This window comes from Thalia democratica, chromosome 1, assembly GCF_965202585.1.
Source record: "Thalia democratica chromosome 1, ktThaDemo2.hap1.1, whole genome shotgun sequence".
NCBI classification, from domain to species: domain Eukaryota; kingdom Metazoa; phylum Chordata; class Thaliacea; order Salpida; family Salpidae; genus Thalia; species Thalia democratica.
In genome coordinates this window covers 89861990-89882914 of record NC_139165.1, presented here as the reverse complement: position 1 = coordinate 89882914, position 20925 = coordinate 89861990, and the positions used below count along the sequence as shown (strand labels likewise).

The 20925-nt window shown below is 28.3% G+C and overlaps 2 protein-coding genes and 1 pseudogene across 2 annotated transcripts; all 3 read left to right on the top strand.

The window, feature by feature from the left end:
• The first annotated feature begins 4659 nt into the window (after positions 1 to 4659).
• On the top strand, positions 4660 to 5333 carry LOC145848893 (cytochrome c oxidase copper chaperone-like). The gene has a single exon (XM_082954095.1). The coding sequence runs from the start codon at positions 4682 to 4684 to the stop codon at positions 4901 to 4903; it is 222 nt and encodes a 73-aa protein (XP_082810221.1). The 5' UTR covers positions 4660 to 4681; the 3' UTR covers positions 4904 to 5333.
• A 27-nt stretch (positions 5334 to 5360) lies between these two features.
• LOC145848907 (cytochrome c oxidase copper chaperone pseudogene) lies at positions 5361 to 6181 on the top strand (annotated as a pseudogene).
• On the top strand, positions 6146 to 20406 carry LOC145848881 (tRNA-dihydrouridine(47) synthase [NAD(P)(+)]-like). Its single transcript, XM_082954090.1, has 12 exons — positions 6146 to 6279; positions 6485 to 6698; positions 7410 to 7596; positions 8530 to 8759; positions 9216 to 9620; positions 9984 to 10136; positions 10446 to 10562; positions 12403 to 12579; positions 15304 to 15479; positions 17740 to 17928; positions 18879 to 19007; positions 20127 to 20406. Exons 1-12 carry the CDS (start codon positions 6200 to 6202, stop codon positions 20197 to 20199), a joined length of 2130 nt encoding a protein of 709 aa, XP_082810216.1. The 5' UTR covers positions 6146 to 6199; the 3' UTR covers positions 20200 to 20406.
• The last annotated feature ends 519 nt before the right edge of the window (positions 20407 to 20925 follow it).

Genomic DNA, 20925 nt, shown 5'->3' with positions numbered 1-20925 from the left:
AAATTTTCAGCTAAAACTTTTATAATAAAGTATATTTTTTTATTATAACAATAGGAACAGTGTCATACACTTCTTATCAAAGGACAATTCTGGTTGGAAAACCAAAACCTTGTTTTTTAACAAAGTTACTGCACATATAATTATGACAGTTTGTGTAAGTACTGTTGAAGACCTTTATACATTCAGTTATTAGTTCTAAGGTCATAGGGGGGTAAAACACTTTTTTTTTCGAAATTTGATCTTAATTTATATATTTTTTATAAGCTACAAGATGCTTTTTAGAGATTTTTAAAATTCAAAATAGTTTTTAAGATTAAGCCAGTAAAAGTCGGAGGCAACAGTAGGTTCCTTATTTATGGGAGGAGTACACTAAAACAGCAAATAAATATATATCACTTAAAATTTAATCTTATGTTTTTTGGGATAATTAACTCAAACTTACAGGAAGTGTTCCTTGATATATTAAAAAAGTTCTGATGGAATGAGTTTTTTAAAAATATTAAAAATAAAATTTTATATAAAAAACAAACAAAAAAAAACACAGTTTTTTGTTTGTTTTCTTGTTATAAAATTTTTTGTTTTTAAATTTTTTAAAACTTTTTAAAACTTTTTCTGAAGAATTTTCTAAATATTACAAGGAACATTTCCTAAAAATTTGAGGTAGTTATCTCAAAAAACGTAGGAGGAGTTAGATTTTGAGTGATTTCTATTTTTGCCATTTTAGTTTATATCTCCCATAAGGAACCTATTGTTGCCTCCAAATTTGACCGGCTGTAACACAAAAATTATTTTAAATGTTTAAAATCTGTAAAAAGCATCTTAAAGCTTAGTAAAAACTATAAAATTAGATCAAATGGTGAAAAAAGTTTTTTACCCCTCCCCCCTATGCCTTTAAATTTATCCATTTATTAGTTACCCACACCAAAAAACCAAAACTGTATAAATCCACAAATTGAAAAAAGGTTAAATACATTATAAATTTAAGTAAAAATCTACAAATGTTTAAAACATGGAACCTGGAAAAACCTAAAATTTTTACTTGTAAAGTCTTAACGTTTCAATTAGATAAAAAAAATCTACAGGGTTGCCACACACTCAAGGTACTCAGGATAACTCACAATATTTTGACTTTTTAAGGAACTCAGGATGACTTAGAACAGCTAAGGATTTTTATTAAATTTTAGGATAGTTATAAGATAGTTACATAATCTCAAGATATATTTTATCTAGATCTAGAATTAGGTTTAGTTGATCCAGATTTAATATTTCTGGTTTTATATAACCAGTTTTGGGCTAGTTCTTTACTATTCTTATAAATAACATTGTAGTTTTTGTTCTAATTCTAGAACTATTATTTATCATGATTGAATTTATATTAAACTGCTAATTAAATTTGAACATTGAAGTTAATATATAAGCATTCAAGTGAGTAACTTATGTGGTAAAATTAAATATAGTCATTTAAAATGTCCAAAAAATACTAATTTGTATTAGACATAAAGTTAACAAACATGCTGACATAAAATTATTCAGTATTTATTTTGGCCATCATAAACAAAGTTGAGATTCTTTGAGCCATCAACAATAATCATTGAACTTTGCCACATGATCAACAGCAACAGCATCTAAGACAATTTACAACTAGTTTTGTCTTAATTAAAACTTGTCAGGCTCGCATAGACGTAAGAAACCAAAATAAGTCAGGGTTTCTTGCAACTATGCCTGCCTGACAAGTCTTAATTAGGACAAAACTGGTCGTAGGTTGTCTTGGATGCTGTTGTTGTTGTTCATGTGGTAAAGTTCAGTATTTATAATAAATTAGCAACAAATTCAGTTTTTCAATCTTAGTTTATTTAAACTTTTAACTTGAAACTTTGAAACACTATTTCTTAAAAGTTTAATGAGCATCTAAAGCAGAAGCATAAACACATACAACCTTCATTTTAATTAATATAAAGAAAAATGAACATGAGGTATAAGTGGTTTGTACCAGAAGCAAAGTTTATTTTTTAGCGACTTTAAAAAATAACTCAGGATGACTGAGGGCAGTTTAAGGCAGTTTTTTGCCTTAAAGAGTGGCAACCCTGACTCTATCAAATAGAAAAAAAAAGATCATTATTTTTTTGTTCAAGCTTTACAAGAAATGTGTTAATACTGTTAGAAGTTTTTTAGTTTCATATAAAAGGCACAAACTAATAAGTAAAAAATAGACTAATTTATTAAAGTTAGTTCTTTTCCTTCATTTAATAAAAATCTTTTCTAAATATCAACACTAAGTTCATTACTAATATTTAAATATTTTTACTAACATCAATTTTATTAAAAAAAAAGTATATTTTTTTATTATGAAAAAAATTCTCAGTATTTTGAAAAGCTTCAAAACTAAAGACAGGGTTCGTGCGCGTCAGGCTAAGTCAGGCTAAATCAGGCTAAATCAGTTTTTTTGAAAAAAGTTGAAAAACGTCAGGCTAAATCAGTTTTTATGTTTAAAAATTTGAGAATCTCAGTTTTTGTCAGTTCAAATGCATGAAATTTTTTAATTAAGATCAAATTGAGATGTGAATTTATTTCTAAATAAAGATTTAGTTATTTAAGACAAAATCAGTCAGTATTTGTAAAAATAAGTGCTTAGAAACTTTTGTTGAATCTCTAAAATAATTTTAAGAATCTTCATTATTTTATTTTTAGTAGATTATATACCTCATAATTATAAAAATTCACAAAAAAGTACAGTTTAAACATTACAGTTTAGTTCAACAACTTAGCTGTTTGTCTGAATTTTTTTACATGAGCTTTGTTTTTCAGAGCTTAGTTGGTTAAACTGTTTTTTATTATATATTTTATTATATATTATATAGTTGTATAAATGTTTTTTATTCATTCGTTTATAAAGATTTTTTTGAATAGCTTATGTAATAACATAAAAAGCTTAAACTGTTTTTTTAGTTTGAGTAGTTATTTCAAAAATTATGTTGTTAATGAAAAGATAAGTTTTAGAGTCCAGATCATGTGTTTAATACTTATCTTTATGTATTCGTTTAAAAGGATTCTTTGAAATAACGTATGTAATATCATGATTAGTTTAATTTGTTATTTCAAAAGTTAAGATGCTTTAATGATAACATAAAGTTTTTGAGAGATGTGTTTAATTACATTTTGTTTTTCTTTTACAGACTTATTCACATATTGTAATAAAAGCTTCTGGTCCAGTCATGTAACTTATAATTGACGAATTCAAGTACTAATTGACACGAACCCTGTATATGGGTGATAAGTGGTGGATGTAACTAAGCCCCAAAATTTAATTAAGGTATGAATTCATTGAAGCAGAAATTATAATGACCAGTTAAAAATATTCAAGTTGCTGGGTAAGCAATGGATAAGTGTTGAAAAATAATTCATTTAAATTTTTATTTTCTTTAAAAGTAGTTTTGTGAATACTTTTATTGCGTTAATTTGCTAATTAATACCCCCCAATACCCAAAATGCCTTCTGAAGGTGATTTTTTCTACTTTGAAAAAATGTCAGGCTAAATAGGTCTCTGTCAGGCTAAATGAAAAGGAATTTCGCGCACGAACCCTGTAAAGATCTTAGTATATTTAAGCAAAGTTAAAAAAAAGTAAATTAGTTTTCAGATAAAAATTGTGACTCAGGCTACTCAGGATAACGCAGGCTTTTTTGAAAAAAAAAAACTTATGACAATTCAGGCGTGTTTAAACTTTTTTGTTGATTTTTGAAAAAAATAGTTAGTATTTTTTCTAAATCTCAGGCTTTATGAAACGTTAAAAATTGTTTTTAACTGTTAGATATTAAGTCCTATATTTAAAATGTGATATTTTTAGATGCTCAATCCTGAATAACTAACTTTCATTTCCATTTTTTGCTTATTATATGTTACTTCCTTTTTTAAATTGTGCTAGTTTTGTCATTCAGGCTAGATTTTTTACTTCAAAGTGTAGCAAACCTGACTTATATGAATGGACCTGTGTATGTAAACATAAAATATCATAGCATAAGTTAAGCCATAATGCAAATAAAAGTTTTGCTTTATAAGTTTTTTAAAATAAATAACATAAATTTTAATTCACTTATCATATTTGAATACAAACTGATCAATTTGAACAAAGTCTTAAATGAGCCTTAGCAGCAGACAATATTAAGTAAAAGTTTGTTGTAGCTTTAATAAAAATTAATATTTCAACAGCTTACAAGGTTAAATGTTAGTTTATTTTTGAAGCATAAATAAAAAACTGGGTTACCAATGCCACACACTAAGGCTACTCAAGATAAGTTTGGCTATTTTAAGATAAAAAAAACAGATCAACTTAGCCTTGTTGGATGTTTTAATTTTAATTGAAAAACTACAGGCTACTGTCATTTATATCAGACTATTTTATAAGACTTTAAGTCTATTTGTTCTTTCTCTTAAAAAGTAATTTTATTAAACAAATAATTAACACCATATGTTTTAGTTTTTACTTCAAATTTATTTATTTAATTTTCCTTAATTTTAGCTACTTAAGCTGACTTTTTTGTTTCCAATAGTAGCAACTCTGAAGTAAGAAATTTTAAATAGGACAAATAACTAACATATACATGTATCTGTTTCTAAATTAAAAACAATTTTCAAGTTTACAAAAACGTTATTTTACAGAATTAAATAAAATAAAAAAAAACAGTCATGTCTGACCAAGCACCCGCACCCGCACCAGCAGAAGCACCAGCAGCACCCAAATCCTCCAAGCCGGTGGACAAGGACGGCAACCCGCTGAAGCCGTGCTGCGTGTGCCTGGACACCAAGAAGGTGAGGGACGTGTGCATTGTTGAGAACGGGCAGGAGAAGTGCTTGGACTTGATCGAGGCGCACAAGCAGTGCATGAGGGACCTCGGCTTCAATGTTTAGATGAATAAGAAAAGAAAGTTGTTGATCCTGAGACATTTTTGTTTTTGGACATTTTAGTGTACATATTGTGTATAGCTTTTCAGTGTCAAACACACCTAGGAGTTTTGTTTTTAACTGTTACATTTTTTTTAATGTTTAAAGCAAATAATGTAAATTCTTCTGATAACCGAGTTAAAATACCCTTTCATGCACTTATTGTGTTATACTAGTTTAAATTGTTATTTTTAATAATGGAATTTTTACCATACTAACCTGTGTGTATTTCCCACGAACTGACATGTATTAACATAGTCATTCAAATTGTTTTCTTACAAAAACATAGGTACTTTTATAGCTCAATTGATTGTGTACAAACATTTCTATTTTAGTAACCATGCCACACGATAGCTTTCAATTGCACTTATGTGTCTGACACTTTATTTATTTCCAGGTTTATTATAAATAATCAGATTTTTAGATACAAAATGTCAGACCAAGCCGCCACCGCCAATTTGGAGCCGGGCCAGCCCCGCGACGCAGAAGGCAACTTGCTCAAGCCTTGCTGCGAGTGCGTGGAGGAGAGAAAGGCCATGGAGGCTTGTGTGGAGGAGAAGGGAGAAGAGAACTGTCAGAGCTTGGTGGAGCAGCACAGCGCTTGCCTGAGGAAGCTCGGGTTCGATGTTTAGAAGAGAATTGACCTTAACGTGAAAATATGTACATAATGAAAAACATTTATATTTTGTAAATAATTAATTATTTTATGTAGTATAATAATGTTTTTATGTGTAAACATCAGAATCTTTAAATCTCAAATTTTTTTATCAACTATGCTTAATTTAATTTTGTTATGTTTTTAGTCAAAATATTCTGTACAATGCACATATTTAGATTAGTATTCCTGTTTGTATTAATTGTGATATTGTTAAGATTAGCCTTCTATAAAGTTTGATCTAATAGTATTTTTTGCTGAACAGCTAATAATTTCTTAATGCACAAACTTTAATCTTTTTTTATAAATTTAAACACATGTCTTTATTTAAAACAAATTGTTAAAAGTTATCATACTCTTAATTATTTTTTAACATCAAATAACTATGCAACAGTTTTAGTGAAATTATTTTGGTACAGTTTGACTTGCGCTTATGCATACTTACTTTTGTCAATTGATATCCTATACATTATATGCCAATCAACATCGTTTAATTACATTGTGTACTTTTCTGCTATTTAATCTCGAATTATGTATCCTCTAGGTTATCACTTATTTGTACTTGGTAGTTATCAGTAGTATTTTTATAGCTTTTATTTATATTTGCAATGGATTTCGACCAATTAAAAAGCAGCTACAGGGGATTTTTTCCTGAGAATATGGATGGCAATGCACATGTGAAGAAAGAGTTAGTATAAAAGTTGTTAGAACTACTACTTTTACTTGATTCACACATTTAATGACAATTACACATAAATAATCAAAAATAAGTCAAAAATGTTTTGAGTTGTGTGTGCAAATTTTTAGAAACAGTAACAAGTTGAAATAAAGTTTTCTTCATTAATAAAAGTTAGTAACGTGTAGTCCAAATGTTTAGTTTATATATATTTTAGATATGTGGTGATAAAAACAAAAAAGCCTGTAGAAGAAAAACCGGCTGCAGAAGAAAAACCAGCTGTTAAAGAGGTTGTAGAAGAGGTTAAAGAGGAAAAGAAAGAAGAACAACCACCACAGAAACAAGGCAAGAAGGGTAGGAAGAGAGGTCAGAACAAGAAGAGACCTTACACTTTCAGGGAAGAATTATCAAAACAGCTCTGCCCCAGCCTTGTTAGTTTTTTTCGTTATGGTTTTTAAGCGGTGCAAACTTGTTGTGTGTTTAATGAAAGAAATCTAGCTTGTTATATTAGTGCTTCTGTGATAAATAAGTAGTAATAGTTTAAAGTATTCAATAAAAAAAATTCCACACAACTAAAATTAATAAAATTGTTATTTATTTTTATATAAATTATTTTCCTCCACTCTAAAATATAGGCGAGTAAGAAGTTTAACTAAGTTAACTAAGGCCATATGGGGTCCAAACATTTTATTATTAAAAACTAAAATTGACCATTTTTAAAAATCTTTAAGGATATAGTAAAAGACAAAAATCACTTAAAGGAAAGTAAATTCATGTTTACGTTTAATCTTCAAGCAATAAAACAAAACAAAACATATTTAATATTTATTAATGAAATAAAATGAAATTTAATAATGAAATTTATTCATTCAGACATATTTTTACGGCAACATAAAAAAGAAAAACTTTTTTTGCACGTTTTTAAATGTCAGTTTTTTCCTTACACTAATTTGAATAAATGCATATTTAAGCATCAATACCCTCAACAGATAGGTAAGGAAGGGGGATGTTTTTTCGGCGACAAATGCAAATAATATCAACATAAATTATATTTTGTATATTAATAGAATTCTTATATTTACATATTCTACCCTCACTAGTATACAATTAAGGAATATATTAATTTATGAAAATTCCAACAGATAGGTAAGGAGGGCGGGTGTTTCTTCGGCGAAAAGTGCAAGTACCAACATAACGTGGATGAGTTCATGCGCGACAAGCCACGTGACATATCAGCCGACTGCCCCACTTACAACAAGCAGGGCCACTGCCGGTTCGGCTTCGCGTGCAGATTTTCCTCGGAACATATCGAGCATGATGAAGAGAAAGGTGGGGTGTTTGTGAAAAGCATTTGTTTGTAATTGAGATTTGATTAAGATCATGATGATGAGAAGTTTTGTGTTTAAGAAAGTTTTTTTTTTGTTTGTTATGATTTTGGTATCTTAATTGAGATTTAATTTGTAAGTTCTGATAAAATTGATTTAAATTAAAATTTTCAAAAACTTGCATGCAGATTTATTGAGCATGGTGAAGAGAAAGATTTAGTATTAGCAATGTCATAAAGTTTAAATATAATATATGGGTTGTTATTTGTTTAAGCTTTTTTGAGTTTTATTCAGGTTTTTTTAAAAATTGACTCAAATTTGTTTGAGATTTTCCAAATGTCAGGATAGTTTTTTGACTTGAAAATTAATTTATGTTTTAAAACAGGAAATGTATTTTTTAAGTTTTTATACTTCTTTTGTAATTACTCAAGGTATATTAACAGTAATCATATTCAGTTTTTTATGTTAATTATTTTAACTAAAAAGTTAAAACATAAGTCATTCATTTAAAAAAAGGGTTATTAATTAATTTCGTTTAGGTCTTCATCAGAATAAACTTGCTAAAATCTGATAGTAATATAGTGCAAATTTAGTTATAAACAGTAATTTTGAAATACATAGCTAAATATAGTTACATAAAAATATTTTAAAGTAAAGTAAAAATTAATTATTTTATTACATTTATTGAAAGCTTTATATAGTTTTAAGTGTTTGATTATGTATTTTAGAATAAGTTTCAATTAAGAACTTGATTTAGAAAAGTCAGGAAAATTTTAGTAAGAAATCAGGAAAAAGTCAGGAAAAGTCAGGATTTTTTCTAAGCTTAATCTGTGGCAATCTTGCAAGTATAGAACATCTTATAATAGTATAATATTAAAAACATACGATACTTTTTATCAATTTTATTCTTTTTTTCAATTTAAATCTTTTCATAAAGGATGGATCAACAAGAGCAAGGACGAGGTTAACCCCGTTGAGATGATCAACGTCCTCAACAAAGACCTGAGCAACCAGCTGAGGAAGAAAACCGTAAAGTTTGTCAAGTCGGAGAAAGTTTTGAGGGAGAGGAGCAAGATGGTGGAGAGCAAGAGGAAGATGGACGGAGACGGCGGCGTTGATTGCAAGAGGGTTAAAGTCGAAGAAGCCGAAAACAATCAAACAGAAAAAGTTAGCTAATTTTTATACATGTTTTGTTTCAGTTAAATTATTATTTTTGCATGTTTGGGGACATTTACACAAAAAAGTAAGTGAAGTTTAATTTTTCTGTGTGGTGTTTGTGTGTGGTTTAATAAGTATATACATTATAAGAACTGTCCGAACAAAAAATGCTAACAGATGTTTCCTTTAAAGTGTACAATGAGTGTTTTGTTTGTGTTAAAAATACTCGACTTATAGCAAATAAATAAATGGTTGTGGTAGTTTTTAAAAGTTTTAATATTTTCTGTGTGGTGTTTGTGTATGGTTTAATAAGTACATATATCATAAAAATTGTCAAAATAAAAAATGCTAACTGCTGTTTTCTTAAAAATTTCTAATGAGTGTTTTATGAATACTTAAGTTCTGACAAATAACAAATGGTTGTGGTAGTTTTTAATAGTTTCAATATGATAATTGTCTTTTCAGAACACAGAGCAAAGTGCAAATGACCAAAACATGTTACCAGAAGTAGAAGCTGAATCTTGTGACAACCCATCCAAAACAGACGAAAGCGAACAGCCAACAGAAGCCAAGGAAGAAAATGCAGTTTCTGACACAGGTAATCAACAACAGCCAAAAACTGACGAAAACGGTTCGAGTTGTTGTCGGAATGATGAACCTTCGCCTGATCCTACCGGGATTAATGCCGAGAATCAAGAAAACACTGTTAACAGCGTGCAAGCGACCGATGAAAACGCAGTGAATAAAGCAATTGATGAAAAGCAGGAAAAACTGGGGCCCGTATCTGATTTTGACATGATACCCCTGCGCACCACTGAAAAGAAGACTCTTGATTTCAGGCACAAAACGTACCTGGCTCCGTTGACCACTGTTAGTTTGGTGTTTAAATGTTTTAAAAAGATGAACCATTTAATGTTGGTGCCCTTGATTTTGTAAAAAAAATTAATTTTGTTAGGTCGTTGGAAATTTTATAAAGGTGTTTTAATTTTAAAAAGTAAACTATTCTATTGACTGTTGGGCTGATTGGTTTTATTAAAAACTAAACATTTATTTGATTGTATCAAGTATCTAACTCGTGTTTTGCTTGGAATAAATGCTGTGTTTAAAGCGGAAAATAACAAACGAACCGAAATTTTAAGACAAATTTTCAGTGACTTGCTTTTCTTTAGCATAAAATATTTTTTTATATATATCAAGTGACAAATAATAAATAAACCATAATTCAAACAACAGGTGGGCAACCTGCCGTTCAGGGTGGTGTGCAAGCGGTTCGGGGTGGACATCACGTGCGGGGAGATGGCCATGTGCACCAACCTGCTCAGGGGCCAGACGTCCGAGTGGGCGTTGCTGAAGAGGCACCCCTGCGAAGACATATTCGGCGTGCAGGTATTTGACTATTTTGTTTTGATCCTATAATACTTTAAGTCTAGCTAGAGTTTGTTTTTTGTATAGATATTTCACTAAATATGTCTTTTATTCTCAATTGCCAATTTTTATACAAAGGATAAATGTCTTGAATTAAAAAAAAAAAAATAATTTTTCTTTCAAAAGGACTAAAACGTTTAAAAAATGTTGTACTTTAATTTACAAGTTAAGTTATATTTATTGTATACTTTTATACCAGAAGAGTATGCTATGATAAAAGTTTTTTCACTTATTTTAATAATTTTATTCAGAATATGTTTATTCACACAGATAGCGGGTGGATACGCAGACTCAATGACCAGATGCGCCGAAATGTTGAACAGTAAAATTGACATTGACTTCTATGATATCAACATGGGCTGCCCTATTGATCTCGTTTATAAAAAGGTCTGTTTCTATCGAGGTTTTATAATAAATAAATACTGAAAAATTAACTTTAATTTCTATGATATCAACGTGATTTGTACTGTTGATATTCTATATAAGAAGAAAGCTGTTTATTTAATGTTATTAATACAAAATTTACATAAACCTACAAGTCTAAGTTGTGAAATATATCAAGTAGGTTAAGCGTGTTTGAATGAGATTTCACCAAAAAAAAAAAAAAAACTAAATAAACGGTAGCAAATAAATGTACTTTGGTAGTATATATATATTTTACTATTAATGTTGTTCACTTTTTACTGGAAATAACTTTATAGATGTTTAAAAGTCAAATCGAATCAAGTAAGTAGCTATATAACAAAAAGTACAACAACATGAAACTTTACAATTTATTCAACCATGTAATAAACTCAATATCACGCACTCGTTTTCAACTATCTTGCAACGCACTGTGACCTTCAACGAAAATAGCTTTTCATGCTCAAGTGCCCTTTAAAAAGCGTATTATGTTTGTATTTGAAATTTTTAGCTTTGCAAGTTGGATAGTTTTTATAGCACTGGTAAAAAGTAGTTTGGTCTCTGTAACAATTGAGTTTCTGTAATAATTGAATTTATGTTTCTTATGTAGCTTAAAGTTGTGAAACTAAAAATGCACACTTGAAACTTTTTGATAAAAAGCGCGGACAAATGTTAACAGAAAGAACGTTTGTTTGTTTACTGACGCATTGCAAATATTAGTTTAACCTTAAATTTGTTGAGTTTTTTAATGACATAGCGTTTAAAGGTGTTTCACGTATAAATAATTTTCTTAGTATTAGTAGAATATTAAAAATTAAATTTAAACTTACTCATTTAACTTTTTTGCATTAACATTTTTGTGTACAAATTGTTTTCATATAGGCACATTTTATTATATTAACATTATATTTTTTGCATTTTAAATAACACTACTTTTTTGATAGAAAAAAAAAGTTTTTCATTTTTTATTATAACTTAATTCAACACTTATGAAATCTTTAAGTGCTAATAATAATTTTTTTTTTGGCTTAATGGTTGAAAAGAACAATACTCAATACTTTAAGACCAATAGATTTAAGGATTCTTTGTTTCTTAAGACTTTGCTTTAAAAATATTTTTCCACAAAATTTATATCTGTGCCAACTTTAACAAATCAAACACTAACTTCATATACAATTGTAGGGTACAGGGTCAGGTTTAACATGCTTTCGACATAGTGCACTTTTCAATTTGAGTTAACTTTTACAACAAAAAGTAAAGTTAAACTTAAATAATTCAAACACCAATTCACACACATTCATTACAGAATGCATGGTCGCACCAACAAGTTGTTCGACATTGTTTGCTGCATAAAACAATTTAACCAGAATTATTTTTATTAAAACAAATAACATTACAGGGTGCAGGGTCTAATGCAGGGCTTCCCAAAGTGGGCGGTACCGCCCCCTGGAGGCGATTTTAAAAAGTTGAGGGGCAATAGTTAGTAAAGGGGCGAAAGGGGGGCGATTTTAAAATTTTGAAACTTGCACTAGATATTATTGAGCTGCAGATGAAGAGCAAAAAAAAAAGGTCTTAGGTGTTTTAAATGGTAGTCGTGTTGGAGGGGGCAAAAGCCTTTTTAATTTCTCCAAAGGGGGCAATTTGAAAAAAAAAGCTTGGGAAACCCTGGTCTAACGAGAAGGACGAACAAGTTAATAATACAACCAAAAAAATTTTTATAAAAAATAAATATTACAGGGCGCGGGGTCGGGTCTAACGAGAAGGACGAACAAGTTGATAATATAACCAATAAAAATTAAAAAAAAAAAAAATTCACACACTGCAGGGCGCAGGGTCGGGTCTGATGAGGAGGACTAACAAGCTGTTCGACATCGTGCACTGCATGAAGCGGGTGCTGGACGTTCCATTAACTTGCAAGATGCGCACCGGCGTGTACACCGGAAGGAACACCGCCCACAAGCTGCTGCCCGAACTGAGGGAGCTCGGATGCGATCTCGTCACCGTTAGTTGCTTGTTCGTATATAGTTTAAAATTACTATAAAATAATTTTAAATTATGAAAGTTTTTAAAAGTTCATTTTGATAAAGAGGATGCAATATTGTTACTGTTAGTTTTGATCTACTAAATACTTTTACTTGTTTGTTGAAAGTTTTTTTTAAATATATTTATTTTATTAACATACATTATTTATTTATATTGTTACTGTTAGTTTTATATAGGTTTTGATCTGCTAGATACTTATACTTGATTATTGAAATTTTTTTTTAAGTATTATTTTTATTTAGAATTAGAATTTTTTTATGTAGGAGGGTAAACAAGTTGACAGGTTTGAATTAAATTTAACTGCAATAAATAACTGTAAAACTTTAGTAAGTATAAGTATTACTATAAAATCTCTATTAATGAAAATTGTTTTTAGGAGGTAAAATATTAAATCTTTTGTTATTTGTTTAAAATATGTAGTTAATTTTTAGATGGAGATAAATATTATATACAAGCCTGTGTTGTAATAATACAACTAATTAAGTTAAACTTGCGTGCACCATTGTAATAGGTGTTATGTAAATATAAAAGTTACGCAACGTGCAACGATGATTTTGCAACACTGCTGCAATTGTGTTACTACACATTCGTATGTGGGTACATATGTGCCCACAAGCTTGGTTAATTAATAAAACTTTAAGTAAGTCATGAAAATAATTATTACTAGTTGAAAAGTTTTTGTTTTCTAAAAAATTTACTTGTAGAACTTGAAAAAAGTTCTTGAAGTATAATTTTGAAAAATTATACTATAAGATTAAGTCATGAAATTAATTAATACTATTCAAATAAGTTTTTGTTGTTTTAAAAATAATTTACTTGTAGAACATGATAAAAATTAAAAAAGCTCTATAAATAGGATAAATAAAAAAATATTTTTTTAAAAGCATAAATGTAATGATTTCAACTATTAAGCAACTTTGTAAAATTAAATAATAAGGACATTTAAAATATTTCAAGAAGAGGTAATAAATTAAAATCATTTTAGTGCAGTTAGTATTGGTGTTTTGTTTAAGTTTGTAACAAGTTAAAGTATACGTTGCATCCCATATATTTCTGTTAGATAGTACATTAAAACCCCCAAGGAACTGTCAAAAGTTAATTTTCTGAAACAACTTTCGATACATATTAGTTTTTTTATGATTACTTTTTTTAGCCATAACAATTTTCATGTTTGGTAAATAAGCATCTATGCACTGCACACTACTGTGATCGTTCTAGAAAACACTAATCTAGATTCAAATGACAAAAATGGAGCGGTAAGTTTAAATTAAAGCAATAAACATAGTTAGTGTAGTGAATTATAACTCTTAAAAAATTTAAAACCTCTAGTGACGTCATATTGTGAAAATAGCAAATATACGCTACAGTTTTATTTCAAAAATCATTTATTCTTCATCGTAATTTCACACACACTAAAATGCACATATTAAGTAACACTGGTTTACATTAAAATAAAAAAAGTAAGGTAATTCTAATTAAATCAAAAACTATTCACCATTTTAAGCTAGTGCACTTGAAGCCCTTAGTGACGTCATAATGTGAAACCCACAAGTAGATGTATTCTTATTGTGTTTATAAAAAAGGCAAGTTAGTGATGGCTAAATTCCTACTACGTTTGATGCGTTAGTTCCAATTTGAAGCTACTGTAAATGTAGTTGACTATAAGCTAAAACATACTTTTGTTACCTCACACTAAGGATAATTGTTAAAACTTGGTTGAGAAATTTGAAAAACTCGTAGCTAGTTTGATTTTTTGGCAAACTAATGCTAGTCTTATACATGTATATAGGCTTTGTGATTTTGAAATTAAATCTAAACATAAAGAATATAATAGTAGGTTCTCCCAGAGGCCCTTATTCAGAAAATATAAATACACTCAGGTTTTTTAAAGGTTGTTTAATAAAAATAGGCCGACCCACGCCAGTTTTTGGTCACTTATGTTATTTTTTGCTTCAACGAATGGTAAACTTTTCAGAACTTTTCACGAACAATTGCTATTAGCAAACACTTCTAGATTCACAAAAAAAGTGACTGTAAAGTTTTTATTCAATTCAAAACTTTTACAAATTGTTTTGCTTGAAACTATTTTCAAATAATAAATTGATTTTCCAACAGAAGTATTAAGTTCTACTCCTGTACATGCGTTTTTCCATACCACAGATTCACATTAGACAGCGAAAAAAAACAAATTATATGTGTATTATGTTATAACTGAAAACTAAACTAAAAATTTTATCAAAATCAATATTTCCACAACAGATAAATGAAAGATTGCGCGAGGCGAAGCACACCAATTTTTTTTAGAAAAATAAAATTTATAGTTGATTTTATTTACTTTTTATTGTTTGTTAAATACCTACAGCAGACGACTAATAAAACTTTTTAGTTAATGAAACCAAAAAAAAACCTAAATATGCTGTTATTGTTTAGTTGAACATTTATTAGTTTACTCAACAGATCTACGACAAAATAACATAAAAATTTAAATTTTACTAAATGTGGAATGTATCCCCGACAGATCCACGGAAGGTCGCGCGAGGCGAGGTACACCAAGAATTTTGAGAAAATTAAATATCTATTTCTATTTCTATTTAAACTTTATGTACCAACGTCAGTTAGTGCACAGTTAAAAGCTGATAATTTTAGTTTGCATCTTAATCTAGTAAACAAATTTCCCCAACAGATCCACGGAAGGTCGCGCGAGGCGAGGTACACCAAGGCCGCCGATTGGACGTACGTGGACAAGTGCGCTCAGCACGCTTCTCCCATGCCCATATTTGGCAACGGCGACGTGCTGACCATGCACGATTACTATGACGTCATAGACAACACTTCGATAGACGGAGTTATGATCGGAAGGTCGGTTGTTTTTTAATTGTTTGTTAAATATTACTATTTAAATACTAAAAAAATACAAAAAAAAAGGTTTTTTCAGGTAATTACTTATAAATGGTAAACAAAAAATAAAGTATTATTTTTTATAATTAATTGTCAAAACTAAGTTTTTCACCTGAAAATCTAAATATATGTTTTAATTAGTAGCCATTTACTATTTTAAACAAACATTTTGTTATGAAATTACAACTACAATTTAAAAATATGAATATAATAAAGTTTTATGTGTGATTGTTTATCATATCATAATTACCACAAGTTTGCAAATTTCCTTATTTTAAAAAGTCGGTTTTAGTAGTTAAATTTTAAGGTTAATATAATTTATTAAGGTGTATATAAATGTATTTTTTACAACCAGCTAGTTGTTCAGTATATCCCAGTAATTTTAGCATAAATTTACATCAAAGTTAAAATAAGTTAACATGGTTGACCTTGATTTTTAACAATTAGTTAAAACAAAGTCATTTATAAACTTAACTCCAGTGTAAATAAAATCAAGCAATTTTTGCTGAAAAAGATTAAAATCAATGAAAACTTTTTTGACCTTCAAACATTGTTTTATAACAAGCTTGAATATGTTTTAAGCTTTAATGTGTTTTGTAACAAGCTTTAATGCTGCATTGAAGCAGTAACCACATGTGGCTTTTGCGTAGAACCGGTTTTATGTAAGGGATGTTAAAAATACGTATGTCATTAAAAGTTTCTTCTCTTTTGTGTTAATTTTGCTTTCAATTGTTTAAATTTTTTATTTGATTTTAAAAAGTCACTTTTTTGTTTTTTTGGCGTAGTTTAACTAGTCTAGATCCATTTTATTAAACGTTTTTATGATGTGAATAAGAACATTTGTAAATTTTAAGAATGAGTTGAAACATCATGTAGTTTACAACCGTTATTTCTAATGTTTAAAGTTTACAACCGTTGCAACCGATATTTATCCATGTAAAACGCAGTTTTGTAACCTTTAAGCATATTTACTGTATTGAGATGTTCAGTTTAATATCATAACAACTTTATGTTACTCATAAAACTTTTCCGACCCTTAACATAAGATGTAGGTTGTACAGATTGAATAATTTGTAATTAAACAAGTTGTTGTTACATTTCTTATTAAGAATAGTTGTTAAAATTCAATATTATTAGAAGTTGTTCTAATATATATGTACTTATTTAAGTTATAACTCATTAAACATTTTTTTATCTGCTATTCAGTTTTAGAAAAATTAAGTTCTCAGTTTTTTTACAATAAGTTTTGACCTAAAATGTTCATTTGTAATTGCAATAGTTAGATATTTTTAAGAACTCCTTTTATAAAAAAAAAATAAAATAAACATAAACTTGAATATTGATTTATTTTTTAAATTGATGCACAAAACTTTAAGTATTTTTTTCCTAATTCTTTATTTGTATCTCAACTTTACAAAAACAAAGTCTAAATTACTGCATTTCAGCCTCAGGTAATGAAGAAATGATATTTTTCAACTGCAAAATTCATTTAAGACTTTGTAAGATAAAGGAAACACTGCTTATTCACAACAAGTAAAAACAAATTCATGGCTATTAATCTTTCAACTGTATAAATTTAAAGCATAATTTTATCAAAAAACATATTTAAAGTAGCTTTACAGTATCTTTTCAATGTTTTTGCAATTTAACACATTTTGTTAGCTTAAACTTAACTTTAAACTAAAAATAGACCCAAAAATGTGCACAATGAAAACCTAGAAGAAATTTGAAAAACCTGATTTTTTTTTTGAAAAAACGAGTGGCAACCCTTAAATTAATAATAAAATGTAACAACTAATATTATTATATATTAACATAGATATGATATACTTTTTAATCATTTTTCTTTCCAACCTAACACAGAGGAGCGCTCATTAAACGGTTATTATCAAACGGTTGATATTAAACAAATAAATTAGAATCAAACCCCAACAGTAATGTCTAACCTAACAATAAAACCTAACAATCAACTAAAATTATTGAACCTCGCAATTTACACACGCCTTGATTGTTCCAAGAGCAATTAAAGCTTGAAATTATTACTACCCTATTTTAATATGTTAAAAATGAAATTTATAATTAAATCATATGGTCATAAAGTTAAATTTTGTTTACTTTAATCAACTAACTTTTTTAATCTCAAACAGAGGCTATGCATTGTGCAGCTTACAGTATTTTATATATATTAATTATTTATTGTAACAAAATATTCAATCTACAGAGGCGCCCTGATCAAGCCGTGGTTGTTCCAGGAGATCAAGGAGCGAAGGGATTGGGACATTTCGTCCAATGAGAGGTTCGACGTGCTGAAGATGTTCGTGGACGAGGGGCTGATGCACTGGGGCAGCGACAACAAGGGAGTTGAAAATACGAGAAGATTCTTGCTCGAGTGGCTTTCATTCTTGTTCAGGTTGGAATATGAATATGTTTGTATATATTTGTATTAACTAAATAATAAGGGTGTTGAAAATACGCGGAGAATTTTGCTTGGGTGGCTTTCTTTCTTGTTCAGGTTGGATTATAAACATTTATGTTATATTTAATATTTTATGATAAGGGTGTTGAAAACACGAGGAGATTCTTACTTATTTAGTGGCTATCTTTCTTGTTCAGGTGAAAACTTATGTTGTTTTAAAGTTATAAAACTGAAATTACAGAAGAAAATAAAGTTGTTCTTAAATGAAAACTCCATGTTTACATTTTCTGATTTTAGCATAGACAAATATATTATTAGGATATTAAAAGTTAATCTACGTATGTTTTATAGATTATATGTATACAAATACATTTTTAAATGTATATTTCACTTTTAATAAGTTTAATTTTTAGTATCTATTATGAAATAGTTTAAAGCCAGTTTAAAGTTTTGAAGTAGTCGATTAAACATAGTATTTAAATAAATATACATTTTCTAAATTGAATAAAGAAAAATATCAATATATATATATATTTAAAGTGGTCACTAAAAAATTAATATAGTTACCTGATACATCCCACTGGGGTTATTGGAACAGCAGCAATAATAAGAATTATTATAGTTCAATTTAATTGTTTTACAGATCTATCAAAATCAATATAATATTACTAATAATTTAATAAAACACAACAACCAGATACATCCCACTGGGGTTATTGGAACAGCAGCAATAATAACAATTGTTATAGATCAATTTAATTTAACGATTTTGCAGATCAATCAGTATTAATACTATATTACTAATAATTTAATAAACACAACAACCAGGTACATCCCACTGTAATATATACTAGTTTACTAATAATTTAATAAACACAACAAACAGGTACATTCCACTGTAATATATACTAGTTTACTAATAATTTAATAAACACAACAAACAGGTACATTCCACTGGGCTTGTTGGAGCAGCAGCCGCAGTGCATCAACGAGAGGCCGCCGCAGTACGTTGGCAGGAACGACCTCGAAACGCTGTTCGCCTCGGGTGACTGCAGGGACTGGGTGAAAATTAGGTGGGTTGAATTGTTTTATAGCACTAAATGTGAAGCTGTTATAAGTGATACAAAATTAAAAAAGTACTAAAACTGTATACTGTATCCATTATACTTTTTAACTTTAAATTTAGTTTTATTAGGTGAAGATTAGGTGGGTTGAATTGTGTGTTTGCTAAATGTAAAGCTGTTACACAAAAATTTAATTCTTTATTAGGTGAAAATAAGGTGGGTTGTGTTGTTTGTTTGATGCTAAAGATACAATTATTACAAAACTTAAGTTCTAAAACTGTGTACTATATGCGTTATACTTTTTAACTTTAAATTTAGTTTTATTGGGTGAAGATTAGGTTGGTTGAATTGTGTGTTTGCTAAATGTAAAGCTGTTACACAAAAATTTAATTCTTTATTAGGTGAAAATAAGGTGGGTTGTGTTGTTTGTTTGATGCTAAAGATACAATTATTACAAAACTTAAGTTCTAAAACTGTGTACTATATGCGTTATACTTTTTAACTTTAAATTTAGTTTTATTGGGTGAAGATTAGGTTGGTTGAATTGTGTGTTTGCTAAATGTAAAGCTGTTACACAAAAATTTAATTCTTTATTAGGTGAAAATAAGGTGGGTTGTGTTGTTTGTTTGATGCTAAAGATACAATTATTACAAAACTTAAGTACTAAAACTGTGTACTATATCCATTATACTTTTTAACTTTAAATTTAGTTTTATTAGGTCAAAATTAAGTTGTTATTTGAATTGTTTGATAAACTAAATGTGAAGCTGTTATAAGTATTACAAAATTAAAATAGTACTAAAACTGTATACTATATTTTATAATATTCTATATATGTTGTTAGTTTTTAACTTTAAATTTATTTTTAAATTTTAAGCTTGAAATGAGCTGGTTTAAAAACTACTTTCATGTCTATGAATTTAAAAGGCAAAAATACTTATGGTTAAGATTTTTAACAAAGATTGTTATTGAATTTCATGTTGGATAACACAACATGTAAAACTGTTTTGCTAAGTGTTGCAAATATAAATGAAAAAAGAAACTACTTTTAATTTCTTGAATATCTTTAATAATCATATTAGATAGTAATTAATTTAATATTATTTTATATCATATTTTTTTTCACAGCGAAATGCTACTTGGCCCAGTTCCGAAAAGCTTCCAGTTTCTGCCAAAACACAAAGCCAATTCTTACAACTGAAAAGTTTAGAAAACGAATTAGATGAATGTTTAGTCAATTTAGTGGTGCTTTTTCATCTTGCCTGATAAGTATTTGCTAGTATGAATTTTTGTTAGGCAAAAAAGGCTTGAATTTTTTTAGTTTGAAACTAATCTATCTGAGTTGAATTTATGGAAAATGTTTAGAAGTGTCCACACTTTATGTGTTGTTATATTTTAATATTTTTTAGTAGGGATGTATGTTTTTGTTTATCAAAAGAAGTATTTAGTTTTATTGTTTTAGGTTAGAATATTAGGTTATTTATTGCACGTTTTTAGTTTGAATTACAAACGTTTGGAATACGTAGCTTGTTATTTTGCACTTGCTTCATACCAATCTAAAAATCTAAAAGTCTAATTAAATAAGGTTTTACTTTTTATAAAACATTTTAGGAAAGCTCTGATTAAAAAACGTTTTTATTATGACTTATGTTAATTATGCTAAAATAAACTTTTTTTTGTATTTTTATTACATACCGTCTGTTAAATTTAAAACGATTAGCTTTATTTATAGTTGTTAGAGTAAACTTAAATTTATTTATATTTCTTATAGTAATAATTATTTATAAATTATCGCTAAAAATATATTTTATTCTATGAATATCTTAAATTTTGGTATATATTAATTTTAAAAGCTACTACTCTAAACAAAAAAAAAAAAAAACAATAGGAGATCTTCTTAAAAACTTAATCATATATGAAAGAAAAC

Excerpts from the sequence above, each read along its gene's own strand:
- LOC145848893 (XM_082954095.1), top strand. The coding sequence starts at position 4,682 with ATGTCTGACCAAGCACCCGCACCCGCACCAGCAGAAGCACCAGCAGCA.
- LOC145848881 (XM_082954090.1), top strand. The coding sequence starts at position 6,200 with ATGGATTTCGACCAATTAAAAAGCAGCTACAGGGGATTTTTTCCTGAG. Across the intron at positions 17,929-18,878 it reads TGGCTTTCATTCTTGTTCAG|GTACATTCCACTGGGCTTGT; the intron begins GTTGGAATATGA and ends CACAACAAACAG. Across the intron at positions 19,008-20,126 it reads AGGGACTGGGTGAAAATTAG|CGAAATGCTACTTGGCCCAG; the intron begins GTGGGTTGAATT and ends TTTTTTTCACAG.